General features: G+C 41.3%; 1 protein-coding gene across 4 annotated transcripts in view; it reads right to left on the bottom strand.

Moving 5' to 3' along the window:
* The window catches only part of VRK2 (VRK serine/threonine kinase 2), a 75,494-nt gene that overhangs the window by 34,571 nt on the left and 20,249 nt on the right, over positions 1 to 20,674 (bottom strand). For all 4 annotated transcript variants that reach the window (XM_089528863.1, XM_089528862.1, XM_089528864.1 and 1 more), the window contains one exon: positions 7,201 to 7,333. In XM_089528863.1, coding sequence (XP_089384989.1) covers positions 7,201 to 7,333 — 133 coding nt within the window. The remainder of the gene's footprint in view (positions 1 to 7,200; positions 7,334 to 20,674) is intronic.

Below are 20,674 nucleotides of genomic sequence, written 5' to 3' on the forward strand. Positions count from 1 at the left end.
GGTTGGAAAAATGGCAGTGGTGGCACCTCTTTGGTGCATCCCCTCAAAGGAATGCCAAGAGAAATTGAGCTTAGAAAAATCTGAATAAGATATTTCTGTATGAAGACAGTAAATTTCATCCTTTACATCCTTTGTTACATGTCCCTATGTTTTATCCTCAACCTATCCACAAGCCATATCAAAATCCATAATTTTGGCCTCAAAACATGCCCTTGACTTATACATGAGGTCGAATTATTGTTGAGTATATGTGGTAATTTAAAGTATATTTCCAGATCGTTTTTATAATTGCATACAAACACCTGGACAGAACAAGAACCTCGACAGTCATGAAAGGTAGACCCCATCCACTGTGGTTGCTGGACATATAGACACTCCTCAGAATATAAAGCAATTCTGCTTAAGGGGCCAAACTAAAAGAAATGAGTAAAAGGGATCACAAAGCATTTAATTTCCTGAAGAAAAAGAAGTTTCATGTATGAAAGGAGGATTTCCTACTGCAAATTTTTATTTTTCATATTGAAACACCATCATTTGGGGCTCAAGAAACCCTCAAAGTATGTAACAATAAAATGTGTACGCTACAAGTCAAACACAGAGCTTGGCTTCTAGAGAACTTTGCATTTGTAATATTAAATGCACACACAAACAAGTTTCTAGTTCTCATTAATGTGGAGGAAAGGCAGGGAAATGCCTGTTCTGTCAGCTCTGTCCCCCTTGCCAAAAAATGATCGCACAAGCAGAAAAGATAAACACGTTGTATAAATGTGCTCAATCTGTACAAACCAATGTTGTCCCAGAATTGGTTATTTAGCTCTGTTAGAATACTAGCAACACATCACTAAGAGCAAAAATGCCACTAAACTAGTGGCTGCCATTTCCCATTCTTCACCCTCAAATTCTGACATAAAATATAGCAGGTGCATTTCACAGAGCACAGCTTGCCAGTCTGTAGCCAAACAACTTACAGCCTCAGTGGACTTAACAGATTTCCATCCTCTTTATCCCACTGTATGGGTCAGGAACTGTTTGCCCATTATGGCCTCTTTATTCCAAAATGCTTCCGGCAGGTCAAGCAGTGCAATTGTCTCAGTGCCAGAGAGACGCAAGAGTCCCATTTCATTTTTTCCTAATGACCAACGTTAAATGACTGCAGGTCTTAGCAGTACTGGCAAATTATCAAGGCCCTCTACATTACATGGTCAATGGTCCTTTTAATAGAAAAAGCAATAATATATAGTTGCTTGCGCCAAGTAAAACTCGTTAAAAAGTATTAGTTTAAGATAACAGTTCAAGCAGCTATTAACAACCACAAATGTTTGCAGACACCACACAAGTTCCTCCAATTGGGTAGCAGGAGGAAAGAGAGAGGGCAAAAGATTAACACAGCACAACAAATAAAGCTTTCTTTTAAAGCATGGGATCCATTAACATATATAGCACCACCAGTGAATATGATATTTTAAGCAGAAATGGGGAAAGAAAAGATATGGAATACAGCTCTCAGAATCCCCAGCCAATAAAGCTAATGTCCATGCTGACAAGGGATTCTGGGTGTTGTAGTCCCACAAAGTAACTTTTTCCAAGCTTTGGTTTTAAGAAACAGATTGTGAAAAGGGGCATAGCTCTGTAGAGATGTATGAACACATTTTTGAAAACAAGCAAAGAACAGTACTTACAAAATCTGCTGGTGGGTGGTGTGTTCTAAATAGAAACATCCCTTGACTGCCATGACTAAAGTGAAATTATAGTTTTACATCATAGGAGTCTTAAGTTGAGTCCCTTGTATCTAAGTCCAGTTGGATCTAATCTGGTGGAAGGTGATGCAGGACTTAGAAAAAAATGTTTTTGTGAGGGTGGAGCAGCTCCACAAGAACCTCATGCTGGTTAGGGAGATGTGGTACAATAAAAAATGTATTAAAAATCTAGGTTTTAAGAAAGAACGCATGGGGGAGGCACAGTTCAGTGGCAAAGTATACATTGTGGATGTAAGTTCAGTTCCAGACATCTGTACTTACAAACATCTAAGGAAGCTTGGAAAGACCAACTCCCCCTGCCCTTGAGATCCAGAAATGTGCTGTCCATTAAAGACAATATACAATACGAGGTTAGACAGAGGCAAGGGAGGGGAATATCTATAAATGAAGTTATATCTACTTAACAGGAAATTGTGGAATAATGCCACCTTGAGTCCCAGGCTGAGAGAAAGGGATATAACTAAAGTGATGGTTGGATGGATGGAAGGCCATGCATCTCAGTCTCTCTGATGTGGGGCACTAGTAAGTCTTTTTCCAATGTAAAATCACAGAATGATAGAATCTTATAGCTGGAAGGGACCAAAGGGGCTATGTATTCCAACCCCCTACCATGCAGGTATACACAACAAAGCATTCCTGAAAGATGCCTATCCAACCTCTTTTTAATGACATGAAAAGATGGAGTCCCCACCACCCTCCTAGGTAGTCTATCCCACTGTTACAGTAAAAATTATTCCTAATGTTTAGGTAGAATTTATTACGTATCTTGTAATTTGAATCCATTGGTTCACGTTCTAGTCTCTGAAGCAGCCAAAAACAAGCTTTCTCCATCTTCTACATGGCAACCCTTCAGATATTCATGTAACCTCTCAGTCTTCCCTTCTCCAAGCTGGAAAATATAGTTCCCTAATTCATTCCTTTGGTCATCTTCCCCTGAACACATTCTTGAACATTACTTAGCGATTGGCACCCTATTTGTACCCGCTGGGAACAACTGTTTTGTTTCTTCCTGGAAACTTGACAGGGATCGGCACCAGTCTACATACTACCGCTTTGACTAGCATTGGCCTAATGGGCTCAGTCAAAGGTTCTACAGAAGAGATACATTTTGAGAGGGAACTAGAAGGAAAAGGAGACAGCATCCTGGAGGTGCCATGGTAGGAAGGAGTTTTAGCAAGAATTCCAAAAGAGAATAAATTAAAAAATAAATAAATAATCTCAAGTTAAACAAAAGTCAAAGTTTGACAATAATCACTCCCCCACATACACGCATACACTAGCATAACATCAAAATTGACTTTGTGTCTTGCTGACATAGCAACTGAGAAAGTTGTGCCACATTGACCACTATTGACTGCTAGCAATGCAGCCATCGGAGGGAGGGGCATACATGCCGTGCCATATATTTCCAATATTGACCTTCCCCTCCTTTTCTAGGGCTCTTTGGGTTGGCTATTGAATTTGGACTGCAGTGTAATAAACAGCTGAGGTTTAATTAATGGTAAATGAATACAAGACACAGGTTATGACTTTAACTAATTAGGGAATTGTTGAATTAAGTCTGCCTTGGAATGCAAGGCAGTACAATCAATATCCAATAAAAGGACTATGTATGTAATTTACCTGCAAATGTGTTTCCAATACCGTCAAAGTGAGTTTAAATAAGTAAGATATATGAAAGGCTACAGGGGGAAAATATCAAGGTTTCTTTTTTTAAAGTTAACACTTTCTATACCTTGTAAATGAATAAGAATGGACAGGGAGCCAAAATAATTTCATACAAAAGTAGAGTTAACTGATCCATGAGCAGAGAAGGAAAGAGCTGAGGAGGAACTCAAGTAATGAGTCAACAGTGTGATGTGGCAGCTAAAAAGGCCAATGCAATTCTAGGCTGCATCAATAAAAGTATAGTGTCTAGATCAAGAGAAGTAATAGTGCCACTGTATTCTGCTCTGGTCAGGCCCCACCTGGAATATTGTGTCCAGTTCTGGGCACCACAATTCAAAAAGGACATTGAGAAACTGGAGCGTGTCCAGAGGAGGGCGACTAAAATGGCGAAAGGTCTGGAAACCTTGCCCTATGAGGAACGACTTAGGGAGCTGGGGATGTTTAGCCTGGAGAAGAGAAGGTTAAGAGGTGATATGATATCCCTGTTTAAATATTTGAAAGAATGTCACATTGAGGAGGGAGCAAGCTTGTTTTCTGCTGCTCCAGAGAACAGGACCCGGAACAATGGATGCAAGCTACAGGAAAAGAGATTCCACCTCAACATTAGGAAGAACTTCCTGACAGTAAGGGCTGTTCGACAGTGGAACAAACTCCCCCGGAGTGTAGTGGAGTCTCCTTCCTTGGAGGTCTTTAAGCAGAGGCTAGATGGCCATCTGTTGGGGATGCTTTGATTTGAATTTCCTGCATGGCAGGGGGTTGGACTGGATGGCCCTTGTGGTCTCTTCCAACTTTATGATTCTATGATTCTATGATTCTAATCACAGAAAGCCCACCCACACTACATAATTATAGCACTATGATTTCACTTTAAACGGCATGGCAACATCTCATGGAATTCTGGGTAGTTTGTCATTTGGTGAAGGACTAGAGCTTTCCAACTAAGAATTCTAAATGCTCCTCCCTAAACTGCAAATCCCAGAGTTCCAGAAATGGGGGGAAAAGGAACAGGTTGTACAACCCTACTGATCTGACATACACAAATTCATGCATAAAGTGATCAGATGTCAAATTAACTTTACCTGGAAAAAAGTATTGCACAGATCTCAAGTAGTGGCCACATGATTCTGTGGCCCCTCCAAAGTGTGAAAACAAATGGCATTCATTTTGTCCTACATGCATATAACCATAAGCTATACCCTGCACTTAGAGATTCTGCTTTGTATCCCACTGCAACAAAAGATTCAGCAGCAGAGCCTTTTCATTTATTGTACCCTAACTGTTGAAAATTCTCATCAGGAAAGCCTACCTAACACTGTGTTGCATATTTTTTCAGTACACAACCAAACTCTGACCAGAATGGCTTTTGCAAATGCAGTGTTTTTGTTTACAGTGTGACATTAAAGGGGGAAAAAAATCAGTGCTTTACGTATGTTTGGGGCAGGTAACATGTGTTTTTCCAATTGTGAATGACAGCAAATGCTTTGGCCAGCTAATTTTCAACCTATGCCTGTCCTTGACCTAGTTAATTTCCTTGTTCTGACCATGCCACCCTCATAACTGAAGTTTCCCCAATATATATGTATTTTTAAAAATCTTGCATTGAACAATAATGCTTAAGGGTTAGTGATGACATTCAATACAGTTCACCAGACAGACAGGGTAATTTTCTCCATGCTGCTGCAAAAGGTCAGAAGTGTACATTTACCCATTAAAGTATTCATTATTAATGTAAGGATATTATTTGTGAAGCTATTATTTGCATGAAGCTTTAGAGTTTACCTCATTCACTTTCACAACCATATCCCCACTCATGCCTTTATTTTCCATTGCATGCTACTATACAAAGAGGCACTCTTACAAAAGCGTGTCTCTTTGACTATGAGTAGAATCATAGAGTTGGAAGGGGCCTTAAGGACCATCATGTCCAATCCCTTGCTCAATGCAGGGTCTTCAGCTAAAGCATCCAGAACCGTTGTTTTGGGAAACTGTTGCCGCCTGGGGCAAACATTTCCCAGAGGGCCTGAGTGCACAGGGCAGACTGTATTGGAGAAGGTGATCCTGTGGGTAACCTGGACCCAAACCATGTAGGGATTTAAAGGTAATAAGCAACAATAACACTTACATTTCTACATCACTTCATACTGAACTAAGCAGTCTCTAAGCAGTGTAAGCCGTTGCCCCCAACAAGTTTGGTACTCATTTTACTGATCCAAGAAAAGGATGGAAGGCTGAGTAAACCTGGAGCCCTACAAGATGCAAATCATAATGTTGGGCCTGCAGTACTGGCATTTAACAACTGCACCATCAGTGCTCCTATTCTGTACTTTGTACATTGCTCAGAAACTAACTGGCAGCCAGTGGAGTGATTTTAAGATCAGTGTGATGTGGTCATGCATGGGTGTGCCTGTAATCAATCTAGCTATTATATTCTGAACCAGTTGGGAGTTTCCAAACTTGATACAAAGGCAGCCCAATGTAGAGCGCATTGCAGAAGTCCAGCTTTGAGGTTACCAGCATATGCACTACCATCTCTAGGTCTTCCAGTTCTAGGAAAGGGCACAGCTGGTGGATCAGCTGAAGCTGATAACAGGTACTCCTGACTGTCACATCTATCTGAGCTGACTTTTGGAGGGACAGATCCAGGAACACTCCCAAACTGTGAACACACTCTTTCAGGGGAACTGTAACCCCATCCAGAACTGGTTGACACACCTCCAAACCCAGGTTAGGACCCTTGATAGTAAACACTTCTGTCTTGTTTGGATTCAGCTTCAATTTGTTTTTCTTCATCCAGCCCATTACCTCTTCCAAGCATTTGTTCAGAGGAGACAACACTGTCTTTAGCTGTGGCTGTTTCTGAAGGCATGGAATAGTATATTTGGGTGTCATCAACATTCCACCCCATGCCTGTGGATGATCTCTCTCAGCAGTTTCATGTAGATGTTGAAAAGCACTGGGGATAGAATGGCATCTTGTGGAGCAGCTATCCCCAAGCACCACCATCTGGAATATGCCTAAGAGATCAAAACCACTGACAGTGCTTCTAATTTCCAACTCATCCGGCCAGAAGGATACCATGGTCGATGGCATCGAATAGCACTGAGAGGTCCAAGAGCACCTGCAGGGACACGGTCCTTTTGTCAATGCTCAGGAAAAGATCATCCACTAAGGTGACTATAATGGTCTCAACTTCATATCCTGCTCTGAAGCCGATTTGAAATAGGTCAGGGAACTGTGTGTTGTCCAAGACTTCCTGGAGTTGGAACTAGCTTCTCAATCACTATGCCCACCCCAAAAAGAAGATTTGTAATTATTAATGTCCAGAGTATCCAGAAAGGGCTATTTTTCTAGCATCTGCGATGCTAAAAATTTGAGGCCTGTTGTGTGGCAACTGTCTCACTTTGACTCCTCCTTTTATAGCTACACCCCTGTTCTAGCCTCAAAAGGAAACACAATTCCAATCTGATTTGTACCAGGCCACAGCATGGAGACACCAGATCTTAGAAAATATTACTTTTTGTACATCTCCCAGAATCCCTCATTCAGCAGGGCCATGCTGGCTAGGGGATTCTGGCAGGTGTGGTCCATTAATGTAACTCTCCCCAAGTTCTAGACTGGAACACATGACCTCCTAGGGAGAGAGGAGTTCTCTACATAGAACTGAAATCCATTGCTGCTTCAGTATGCTTTACACATCCAGATAAGTGATTTCTTCTGAACTGTTTGGGGCAGCAAGGGAGGAGAAAAAAAATGAAGAGGGGAGGGGGAACCTTACCTACTCCCTTGTGCGCATCTAAGCTGGTAAACTCCATTGTCCCATTATGGCCCTTTTTAGGATTTTCTTGATACTCTTTGTGGTTCCCATTGGGACAATATCTGTAGGCAAGTCCATAATCAGCAAGATAAACCTGGAAGACATGAAGAGAAAAATGAATGATGCTTTTGTCCTCTGAAAAGTATAACCTTTCTAATTAAGCCAGAAGAAAATGGTGGCTTAAGGACACTCTTAGATCTGCATTTTATTAAGCCAAATGGCACCGCCAGATAAAATATGTACATCTGGGGGCTATTAAGAGCTACCCTCCCCCTTTCTAAGTTGCCTCCCCCTCTATGCCCCCCAAGCTTATTTCAGAGAAATACAGGATTTCAGTCTATTTCGTGCCTTCACTCTCTTCTCTCCAGGTGGGGATCCAGACATCATAAAGTGCAATATGTCTTTTATCTGTCTTCATGCTGCTTGTGGGACCCCTTCTCCTCTTTACTAAACACACTCACACACAGAGACATGACAGAACCCATCTTTCAACAGCCAGACCTTCAACAAGTTCATAAAAGCTACAATGATGGGAAAGAAGGGAAGGAAAACTTTCACAAACATTGGCTATCTAACATACTAATTTCACACCCTGGTATCTGGAGGTGGCGGGGCAGAAGGAAGGGCTTCAGGGGAGAACATCTCTTTGTGGCTGAGTGGAACACCTTTTGAAAGTTTTCTGAAAGCACCTCCCCACCCCCCGGGAAAGAAAAATGAACCTTTTATCAACCTGAAAAGAAATGTCCTATGGTCATTTTTGTAGTGTCTGCCATAGCGATAGTGATGTATGAAGCAGGCACAGCTCTGTTATGAACCAAAGCTTAGAAATGTTCCTTTTCCAATGACAGCTCCCAGAATTTCCTTGTCATACTTAAAAGATTTTAATGTAAATTAAAGATTTTCATTTAAATTTAAAACTAAAAGCTTTGAATTTATTTTCACATACATGCATGTTGAACAGGGATTCTGGGAACTGCCCCCCCTGCCCCCCAAGTAACTTTTCCAAGATTTACTCTCAACCACAAATTGTCTTACTGCAACACCATTTAACCACCTTGATTTCTGGGTTGGGGGATATCACAGCACACTCTCCTTTTGTCTAAAGATTTTAATTTTGCATATAGGTTTTCTTCAGAAAACACAGCACAGTTTCAAGCCGCCTATTAGTTCCAGTGGTGTTTACATGATTCAGATGATCACTTACCATTCAGCAACTGATTAAATGGGATTACTCTAATTGAGACTAGAAATGAACCTTTGGGCATGAGTGTGTGCTTTAAAATCATCTGTTGACTTATGGCAACCCCATGAATTTCATAGGGTTTTCTTAGACAAGGAATATTCAGAGGTGGTTTTGCCAGTTCCTTCTTCCGAAATATAGTCTAAATCACCTGGTATTTGTTGGTGGTCTCCCATTCAAGCACTAACCAGGGCTGACCCTGCTTAGATTCCATGATTTGACAGAAGCTGGTCCCTTTAGGATATTTAGGTCCAGTTTAGGGGATTGAATCTATTTCAATGACAAAAATCAAAGAATGTGGGGGGGGGGGGGACCTATAAAATAAAGTAATTTGTTGTTGTTGTGTGCCTTCAAATCACTTCCAACTTATGGTGACCCTAAGGTGAATCTGTCATAGGGTTTTCTTGTCAAGTTTCTTCATGGGGGTTTGCCATGGCCAGCCTCTGAGGAAGAGAGTGTGTGACATGCCCAAGGTCACCCAGGGGTTTTCATCGCCAAGATGGGATTCAAACCATGGTCTCCAGAGTCATAGACCAATGCTCAAATCACTACACCATGCTGGCTCTACAAATGAAGTAGGGAGGACACAAAACATTGAAAACACAGAAAAAAACCCAAGTCTATAGCTGGAAATAGCCATTCAGCTAGCATGGCCACCATGTTTCAGAGCTAAAAAAGATATTTGCAATGAGAGCAGAGATGAAATGGGGAAAGAAATATGATTCTTCAACTTCTTTTCATCTTTCTTCTTCCAGCCTACATACATTCAGCTCCTGATTTTGCATTGTATAAACCCCATTGTATAATTGCAAATGGGGAACTTTACTCCTTCCCACCATCCCTTCCAAACAATTTACTCTTTCATACTGAGTTCCAGAGGCATGCTAGCAATTTATTCTACCTTCTCCCATGTACATCCCATCCCAAACATGGATCAAGTGAGCTTCCACCATCACTAGCTATTAGTCTGTTTCCATCCAGAATTCAAAGTGACTTTTATGACCTGGGTCAAGACTCAGTTAACCCCAGTTATACTTTAGTTAACCAAGCAGGTGTGCTCCTAGGCATGACTTTTTAGCACAAACTTGGATACCAGAGGCAAAAATTATTATTATTATTATTATTAACCTTTATTTATAAAGTGCTGTAAATTTACACAGCGCTGTACATACAATCTTTTCAATTAGATGGTTCCCTGCCCTCAGGCTTACAATCCAAAAAGACATGACACAAAAGGAGAAGGGAAAGGAGGTGAAGAAGGGGATGAGGTCCAGCAGTTCCTCTCTACCTCCAAGGCCTGGACCAAGGCAGATGGGCTGGAGGGAGGGCTTGGCTTCATAATGGATGGTTAATCTTCTACCAGGGAGGCCTGTTGGAGCTAGCCTGCCTCTCTAGTAGGATAATACATATAAAGTACATAGCAATACAGGAAATGGTTCGATAACCATAATAAAACAGCAAATGACAATTATGCAATGGCTGGGAAAGCTTCTCTGAACAGGATGGTCTTCAACTCCGTTTTGAAGCTGGTTAAGGAAGTGATGGCCCTTGCTCGCGGAGGAAGAAGGTTCCAGGAGTGAGGGGCAGCGAGTGAAAAGGGGCGAATCCGAGATGGGGCAGAGGAAATCCTGGGCTGGGACAACAGACCTTGACTACCAGAACGGAGGGCTCGAGTGGGAAGGTGAGGAGAAATAAGGTCTGATAAGTAAGGAGGGGCCAGCCCATGGAGGGCTTTAAACGTCGAGAGCAGGAGCTTATACTGAATGCGGAAAGGGAGGGGGAGCCAGTGAAGGGATGCCAACACAGGAAAGATATGGTCACAGCGGTGGGTGGATGTGATAATGCATGCAGCTGAATACTGGACAGAAATTAAAGGACGGAGGTTGGAAAGAGGAAGCCCAGCCAGGAGGACGTTACAGTAATCAAGTCGTGAGACCGCTAGGGCATGGACCAGGATCTTGGCAGTAGAGGCGGAGAGATAAGGTCGGATTTTGGCAATATTGTATAAAAAGAATCTACAAGCCTTGGCTGTGGTCTGGATCCGGGGGATACATGACAGAGAAGAATCAAAGATAAAACCAAGACTGCGGGCTTGCTGGACTGGTTGAATAGAAATGTTGTCCACAGAGACAGAAAAGGAGTGTTGAAGGGTGGACTTAGGAGGAAAGACAAGAAGCTCTGTCTTGGACATGTTGAGCTTCAAACGCCAATGGCGCATCCACTGCAAGACAGCCGTGAGACAAGACGAAACTTGCTGTTCAAGTCTTGGAGAAAGGTCGGGGGTGGAAAGATATAACTGGGTGTCATCGGCATACAGATGGTAGGAAAAACCAAAAGAGCTAATGAGTTTACCTAAGGACAGTGTGTAGAGAGAAAACAGAAGGAGACCCAGAACAGAGCCCTGGGGCACTCCAACAGATAAGGGAACAAAGGGCAAAGTATGACCACCTGTGACTACTGCAAAAGATATGCGTGACCTAAACCAAGATCTAAACCAATCAAGAACAGAGTCTGAGAATCCAAGGTCACAGAGTATATCCACTAGAAGGCTGTGATCAACGGTGTCAAAGGCTGCAGACAAATCAAGAAGGATAAGAACAGAGTAAAGGCCATTAGCCTTGGCCCGTAAAAGGTCATTGGAGATCTTAGTGAGAGCTGTCTCTTTAGAATGCCGTGGATGGAAACCAGACTGAAAGAGATCGAGAATGGAGTTGGCTTCAAGAAACTCAAGACAGCGAGAATAAACAACCCATTCCAAAACCTTAGAAAGAAAGGGAAGAAGAGAAATTGGACGATAGCTAGACAAAGAGGAGGGGTCAAGAGAAGGTTTTTGCAGAATAGGGGAAATGAGAGCATGTTTGAAGTCCGAGGGGAAGGAGCCTGTAGAGAGAGATTAAAGATATGAAGAAGGGAGGGCAGAAAAGAAGGAGCTATAGAGATTAGAAGACGAGTAGGAATTTGGTCAAGAGAACAAGTTGTAGGTTTGGAAGAGTTCAGAAGTGTAGCGAGTTCATCCAGAGAAGCAGGAGGAAACACAGAAAATTTTATTGGCGAGGGCGAAAGAAGATTATGAGCAGAAGAATCGGGAGGGACTATCTCAGAGCAACTAGTGGTAATCTTAGAGATGAAATAATTAGCAAAGTTATTAGGAGAGAATGATGAAGAGACAGGAGGAGAGGAAGGTTTAAGCAAAGAAATAACACAAGGGAAAGAATAGAGATGAGTTCCCATGCCACAAAAAAAGAAGAGCACCTTGAATATATTGGAGCAGATTTTTCATTCAGAATTAAAGATATGCACATGTGATATGAAACAACTACATGAGGTAAGCACTGTATGAGTTTTTTTAAAAATTGTAATCTTCTACAGACCACTTGAACACCTCTTCCAAAATGCGTCCATGTATATTTTTTCCTTTCATTCACCTGCTTCTGCTTTTCTAAGAATATCCATTTCGGTGGCCAAACTTATAGATCTATGTTGTTGTTTTTTAAAAAGGATGCTGCAGGCAGCTAGTGAAGCTTATCTGCTCTCCTCCTTCCTCTCTGTTTTCCTGTTCACACATACAGTTGTCCCTCCATATTCGCTAGGGTTAGGAGAACAAGACCCCCGTGAATATGGAAAAACCGCAAATAACAAAAACACTGTTTTTACCTGAGAGGACACCTCTCTAAGAATCTCTAGGTCCTCCAGTGCAACTCTGTGGTCAATATCCAACATACACTGACCATAGAATGGCACTGGAGTAGCAACAAATGGTCTTTCAGTGCAACCTTAATCAAAGTTGACCACTGAGTTGCACTGGAGGACCTACACAGTCCTAGAGAGAACATATTAATGAAATCCGTGAATAATCAAATCCGCAAATATCAAATCCGCAAATATGGAGGGATGACTGTACTTAGTAAGGGATTCCAAAAGAACTTGCTGTTCGTGTTGCAAGAAGATACCCGTAGCTATAGTTGGATCAGATGGAGTAGAATACTACACTCTCCCTACTCAGGCTTTATTGTGTTGTTTACTAGAGACAGGATTATGCAATCTAACACCAAAAGTTTGTGTTTCTCCCACCCTCCTTCACCATCATGTTAATGCTGCTGCTGCTGCTAAACAAACTTCTAGTTAGAGAACAAGGAGGAGGCATAAAAAGACTTTGTAACAAGAAGCTACTTTCTCAGAGACTTTGTTGACAGAGGTATCTGAAAGATCATCTTCTCCCATATAAGCCTGTGCAGGGTTTTGGTCTGTATACAAATGCCAAAGGGTCCATGATCTCTCCAGCCTTGTGTTGTCCAAAGGGGCCTTAAACCCATGCTGCATCTGCACTGGAGAAATAATCCAGTTTGACACCACTTTAAGTGCCATGGTTCAATGCAATGGAATTCTGGGAACTGTATTTTGTTGTGGCACCAGAGCTCTCTGGCGGAGAAGACTAAATATCTCACAAAACTACAATTCCCAGAACTCCACAGCATTGAGCCATAGCAGTTAAAGTGGAGACAAACCGGATTATCTGTGCAGTGAGGATGCAGCCCCAGTATAAAAAGACCTGCTGTTTGCCATGGATTTTGAGGAAATTCTGCAGTAATAACTGGAAAACCAGATGGCCCCACACACCCCATACCTGTCTTGTCATCATATCTGGTGAGAAAGGGGGTTTCTGCCCACATGTGTTTAGCCAGGTGCCCTGTTTCCACCCTGGCAGACCATGATGGGAGGCCAATGGCAAAACAGGTACAGGGAACACAGTGGTAGTGAGTCCTTGGTGCAGCAGTGGGTGTCCAGGTGTGGAAACACCCACGCATCGCTGTGCCAACCCAGCAACTGACTAGAGGCAGGATAGCAGAGGCTCGGCCCGTACTATTCTGCCCATCTGCTTAGGGCCTTTGGGATCAGCCAGAAGCCATTCTCTCAGTCCCAAAACCATCCTAGGCACATTGGATACAAGAGAGGTGGCCTATTCGAGATTATGGAACTCTCCTCAAAAGGAGTTTGAACTGCCTCCCTGCTATCTTTCTGCCAGCAAACAAACTCTGTCCTTCTGTGTAGGCAAATGACTACTAATACAGTCTGATATTTTAAACAGAATATGCTGGACTTTTAAAACATTTTACTGTTTTATTTGTTATTAGTGTGGTAATTTCAAACCATTTTAATTGGGGTTTATAATTGTATTTTAATGTATAATTTTATTGTTTTTTTACTGGAATCTTTTTAATTGTGTTCAAATTAAATTATGTTTAAATATATCATTAACTATCTTTAATTAAGTTGCCATGCACCTCAACTCTGGGTGAAAGGTGACATTTAAGTGAAATAAATAAATAAAACTCCATTAAGGTGCTAGGACAAGAATTAAAGTCCCCATAAAATTAAATTATAGAGTTACAGAATGGTGATGGTTGCAAGCAGAGAGCTTAAGGAAATTAGTGCCAGTTAAAAGCTTGGCGGAATAAACAGGTTTTACATACTGCCCTCCAACATAAAAGGTTTCTGGGGAAATTTCCTAGGAAGAGATGGACCACCACTGCTAAGAAGACCCTATTCTGTGGAAGAACACAGAAATCAAAGATGAGCATGGGAAAAAGAGAAGAGGGAAAAATGAGGCAACATTAAAAACAGTTGGCGTGAACAGTAGTATCATTCAATGTGCTGCAAAAGCTTCTGTGTATTTCTTTTCCATTAGCAACTGATCTTCAAAGCAACAAGGAAGAATCTCTGCGATAGAATCTATTTCTCTGACCAGAAAATGATTTGACTTTAAAAAAAAAAAGTCCAAGCAAGAGTACATAACCTTGTATGCTCTGCTCCAATTGCAAATGCTTGCAGAATTTGGAACTGAAGCCTCAGGGGCTAAAATAATAACAGAAAAGAAAAAGAGATGGAAATTATAGGTCATTGGCGGGTAGGAAACAGATCTGTACAAGCACAGGAGCAAAGGCTGGGTTCTGTCAAATTAAGAAAAAAGAGTTGTTGGCAACACTCAGTCTCTCTCCATCACATCTGCTTTGTAAGTATATAGTCCAGTGTTGATACATTAGAAGTGGGAAGTATGCCCCCCAATGTTGTGGGATTGCAATCCCCAACATTTTTCACCATTTATTATTCTGGCTAGGGCTGATGAGAGTTGCAATCCAGCAGCATCTGGAGGTTTGTATTTTGCCCCCACCGCTGTAAACCCATGCAAGAGCTATTCATAACCTTAGGAATGGAATGGGAAACCCAGGTATTGGACTGAAACTCCCCATATTCTTCCCCACTGGCTATGCTGACTAGTGGTGCAGACCAACAACATCTAGAGTGCCACATAATCTTATAAGGGTTAGAACCATATACTTTTTTTTTTTTTAAAGAAAGGATAAAATGTTTTCAGCCTTGTAATTCTGAAAGATGCTCCTAAAAATTGGACTGACAGGTAGCTTCCAATGAGTAAGCAGCAAGGACAAACTCTTTAATTATATTCCTTATTTAGAGCATTTTGCAGGAGTTCCACAAAGATAATAATAATAATAATAATAATAATAATAATAATAATAATAATAATAATAAATTATTTATTTATAGCCCACCCAATCACAGGAATCCGGGCGGGTTACAGCAATAAAAATACAGAAAACAATAAAAATTCAAAATTAGCCCCTTCCTAGTCCCCAATCCCCCTCACTCCCTCCAAGCTGGAAGATACCATGGAGGGAGGGCTCTTTATCGAGTGTTTGGAAAGATGTGTTTGGAAACTACCTAACATTTCTCCCAATATCTTTCCTCCATAAAGCCACAGCATAAAGCACAATGCCAGAAAGAACTATTGGTTGTTGCGTGCCTTCAGATCATTCCCAGTTTTCTTGGACTTATTTGTTCAAAGGTTTGCCATTGGCTTCCCCTGAGACTATGAGAGAGTGTGACTTGTCAAAGGTCACCCCACTATTGCTAGCATTGCTTCCCTCTCCTCATTCTCTCTACTAATTTCATGTTATTTAGTAATTAGCAGTAGCAGAAGCAGTAGCATTTCCCATCAGAGACTTGCAGTAACTATTTTATCAAGTAAGTACCCAAGGTAGCCTTGTAGTGCCAAAAGGCTGCAAAGATTTGCTGGGTCCTGTTTCCCCCTCTGAAGTCTTCTCAGACAACCCTAGTGGCCTAGAGTCAAGGAAGACTCAATGATCCATGAATGATTCCCAAGAAGCAGCTTCTAGCTCTAGTCTTTCTTTCATGAATCTCTACCCTGTAACCTTCTCAACATGCGCCACTTGTCTCATATAATATCAAGTGTGCCCCATTATGCTTAGGCCTCCTGAGTGTGTGCTTAAATCACCAGTTGTCCTCCTATGTGCATATTTGGCATTAAAGTTCTCTTTTTTTCCTTTTTACTGGGTTTCTAGTCCACTTTTCCTTCATCTCTTCCATGAGGAGGGGGGCACATTGTCTAAGCATTGTCTATTCTTTTGCTTACTGGTCCCTGGACCATCACTTTAAGTGTAAAGAATAAGCTTCCTATGGTGTACCATGATCCAAGCCCAAAATCCAACCATCTCAGTCAAGTAAGTAGATGCACATATATGTGATTTAACATCAAGAAACCATTTTGCCAAAGATGAGATAGATGCCCTTGAATGTTATACAACCACATTGAGCCACAACCCAGGAGTAGTATCTTTCAAGCTTAGCAAGCATAAGTGGGTGGGTGGGGGGGAAGAGACCCAATGTCTTAATTTGCCAGTCAGTAACTTAGAGAATCAACTTTCTGTGTCACTCTTTAACTAGTTTTGTGTTCTCCTGGGAGGCAAATTCCTGCCCTGAAAAATATAAGCAGCACAAGAGTGACCTTGCTCTTAATTTAATTATATTACTCTTGATAGGCTTTCTTCCTTTTCCCTCTCTCTCCTTTTTTAAAGACAGGTAGGCTTCCTTCTAGCTGATTCTGTTAAAATTACTGATTCTTGTTTGTCCTCCTGGCAAGTTTATAGTCTTGGGATGGCTGGTTTCTCTTTTTCTCCCTCTTTTTAAAACACACCATTTCTTACCCTTGTACCTCTTTCACCAATCTGGAGTGTGGCATCTCTTCCTGCAGGGGCAACAGCTTTTTAAGATTTTACTGATTATGTTTCTCACCTGATAGACCTGTACAAACTGCGAAACAAAGATTAAAGACTCGGGGCGGCGTTTGGAAATCTGGGACAAGGCATAAAGCTTTGTCAGGTTGACTGACTCTATTTTCTCCTACATTCTCTAGTGGATTCGTGTTGCTTGGTACCCAGTCTAGCCAAGCCGGAAGAAAATAATGCATCAAGTCAGTGTGACGGAAGAAGCAAGTTAGTGGAACTGACTGCAGCTACCATATCATTGAGCTTAACAACATAAGGAGGTGTTCTTACCTAAATGCTGCATCAATCTAGGTAGAGGAATTGTTTGCTTAATTTTAAAAACAAAACAAAACACAAAAACAGTCACTAGGCATGCTGGTTAGACTTTTCTTAAAAATCAAAAAGGCTTTTCAGTGCTAAAGTAATTTAAATCAAAGGCCTGTTACAGACAGCCAAAATAAAGCTGCTTCGAGTCACAGTGGAGGTATAGTGTTTCAATGATGCATGCGTCCTAAGAGTCTAGAAGCCACACCAAAGCCACACTCCAGTCCTTAGGGCTGGAGCGTGGCTTTGGTGCAACTTCTGGACTCTTAGGACGCATGCATCATTGAAACACCATACCTCCACTGTGACTCGAAGCAGCTTTATTTTGGCTGTCTGTAACAGGCCAAAGATTTTTTTAAAAATGAGACAAAAAAGAATAATCTCAAAAGGGAAACAAATATTATTTACCCAGTGAACAGGAATAAAAAGTCATAGCTTTTGGGTAGTCAAGGGCAACTTATGGCCCAATAAGATTTTTTTCAACTGCAACTTGTTAGCCAACCCTACATACCTCTCACTGGAATATGGGGTTTCACATTTTAATATTTAGAGTAAAGCATGTTTTTAAACGGATCACAACGACCTTTAGAACAGTAGGAATTTTCACTTGGGAAAGACATGCTGGTCCAAAGACGTGGAAGACCTAGATAGCACTAAATAAAGCTTAGATACATTTGCGGATTACTGTGTCCTCTCCCAGGCTTTCTGTATATTTTCTCACAAAATGGACTAAGTCCCATTGAAAAGCAGTTAAACCATATCTCCTTTTTAACCCAGGCTGTGTCCCTAGTCACCTTTCCTATCCACTATCATGGGGTCAAATCCAATCAAGGTTTTGTTATCCTATTGTCAATTCCATGGGAAGACCATCAGGTCTTTGATAACACTACAGGATTCATACCATGAGGGTATGAAATCAGATATATCAGCTCCAGCCTCATGTATGCACAGAGGGTCTCTCTCACTCAGTGTATCTCCCTCAGATACTGTCTGAGCCATTCTCCATTTTCCATGGATCTATATTCAGGAATGGTAATTATGACTGCATCTAAGGCCTGTTACAGACTGCCAAAATAAAGCTGCTTCGGGTCTCTTTGGAGGCATGCTATTTAAATGATGCATGCATCCTAAGAATCTGGAAGCTGCACCAAAGCTGCACTCTAGTGCTTAGGAATGGAGTGTGGCTTTGGCACGACCTCCGGACTCTTAGGACCCATGCATCATTTAAATAGCATGCCTCCAAAGAGACCCGAAGCAGCTTTATTTTTGCAGTCTGTAACAGGCCTAACTTTCAATTTCTTACTATCCATCCTTTCACACCATTCTTTCTGCTAGCCTTGTATGGTTCTAAAGTTGCATTGGGTTTGTGTGTACCTTTACACATTTCTAAATAAAAATCTTTTATTCACTGAAACTGGAGTCTCTCTGCAGTTAGTACTGGCATATATAGGTGGAAATATCACCTTAAATTACCCAACCTCTCACAGCCTCCTTTTGAGCTAATAATTCCCCCAAATATCAAGGAGGCACTGTCCCCATGTCCCCGCTTTTTGTGTAACAAACTCCAAGTTGCAACTGCAGATCTGGTCAAGATTGCAAAAGTTGTTAATTAGGTAAAACAGAAGCTAGGAGAGGCTGCAGCAGTTTGTTTTTGTCTCAACCACCGGGGAAGTATACCTACTCCTCTCCTGCTGGGTTAATTGAGTACAAGCTCCTTTTGCACTCTGAACTCAGTCTGCAGCAACTGAAGTCACCTGAGGGTAGTGGAAGGAGGAGAGAGAAACTGGGACAGTTAAAAAAACAACTGAAAAAGTGGGACAAGAGATAATAAATCAGGAATATCCTGGTCAAACTGGGACAGTTGGAGTGTAAGCGAGAAGAACATGGTCACAGGGATTTTACCTTTATTTCTACTTACTGAGCATGAGATCATCTAAACCCATGCATTAAAAAGGGATACTCTTGGTATTTTATGATTTTAAACTAGCATGTTTTAAATCACTTCATCTGGTTTGCATGTTAATAGAGTTTTACCTGTCAGCAGATGGAGAACAAAACCGTTATCCATCAGAACAGATCCAAAAAGTCAGACACTTTCCCAGAAAAGAAAGACATTTTCCTCATTGCTAAAATCTTTTAAGGTGTCCCGACACAACCCCAAATCCAAAAGGTATAGCCCATATCTCTAAAGGTTGTAACCTTCTGAATGCTTACTGTGAAGTAAATACAATTTGATCCAAAGGGACACTTCCAAGAAAACATGCCATAAGGCCAATCTACAAGAATAAACCAATTTCATCAGACCAAATCCCTGGCAGCTACAAGGACCTGACAATATAGAACAGTTTGAAGAACACTTTGAATATGTTGCCTGAGCAAAACAATCAGCATCTTCTTTTGACACAGAGAGCCAAACACAGGATGTTTGTATGTTAAGAGGCTTATTGATGAGAGAATGGTTCTTTTGTCCTAAGGCATCAGTGAATGGCCTTGTCCTTCCCTGTATAAGCAAATGTAGAGGTAGCTAGCTGCCCTTTCAGAGGTCACTGGATTCTGATAATTTTAAAATCCTCTGCACATGATTTAGGAGGTCAAAGAAAAAACAACAACAACATATAGCTTTTATATTCTTTCCACTGCAGAAGAAGAAAACAAATTATTGTTACTGTATTTTTTAAAAAAAGTCTATGCTGTGTGTTTTGGCTGTATTGCAGGCTTTCATTCAAACAGAAAATATTTCACCCCAAAAGCATAGATAAGAGAGTACACAGATAAGAGAGTAACTTTCCTGTACAATTTCAAGTGTTACTGTATTATTTCAAGTGTTTCTCTCTCCCTCCCTATTCCCCCCCCCCCCACAAAAAAATGGTTATTCAAAGTAGAAACTACTAACAGAAATAGCCTGTGAAACCATGGCTGAATTCAGATATAATGCCATACCAAGTTTAAACTTAACTATTGCTCTGTGTGAAGACTAAGGAGATTATTGCATGGAGAAAAAAAACCAAAATAGATTTGGGATTACAAACTCAAAAGTGGGTATTACCGCATGTAAAATCACTGCTGCTGCCACTAGGCAACTACAACCCGGCTCACAGCCGTGTTCAGCCAGCAATTCTGCAAAAACAGCTTTCCAGTTTCACAAAGCGGCCAGCTGAGCGCGGCTGGGACCCAGGTTGTAGTTATCCAGCGGTGGCAGCTGCGATTTTACATGCGATAATACCCGCTTTTGAGTTTGCAATCCCAAATCTATTTCAGGTCTTTTTCTCCATGTGATAATCTCCTAAGATTTACACAGCTGCCTAATCAAAATCATGTGAAATGAATTGCTGGATTATGGCTTGTGTCAGCAATACTTGAATTGACACACCATACCATATATACTCATGTACAGAAATTTTAGGTTATAAAGAGCAATTAGAGAATAATAATAATAATAATTGGAGCCTTTCAGAAGCAGTGTTTCTCCTCTGAAACAAACAACAAGTTCTTGCTTTAATTGTGTGTGGCAAATAGGATGTTTTTCCCCATAACCAGAAGGGAGCCATCTTAAGGCCTCTGACAGGTAAAATTGTTGCCTGGAACTTGGCCACCTGTGGCTTAGTTGTTTACATGAGGAGAAGCCAAGCCAGAGCAAAACACCCTGCATGTTTTGCTGTATTAAAATTATCAAGAATCATGGATAATTTACTGGTCCATGTGGCAGCCACCATTGTGAGGTGGGGGGGGGGGGGGGAATCCTGAAATGTAATACTCAATACAGTATATCTGAGCCTGTAGCTGCAAAAGT

This window comes from Sceloporus occidentalis, unplaced genomic scaffold (assembly GCF_023333645.1).
Source record: "Sceloporus occidentalis isolate IW3139 unplaced genomic scaffold, rSceOcc1.0.p SCAF_6, whole genome shotgun sequence".
In the NCBI taxonomy this organism is placed as follows: Eukaryota; Metazoa; Chordata; class Lepidosauria; order Squamata; family Phrynosomatidae; genus Sceloporus; species Sceloporus occidentalis.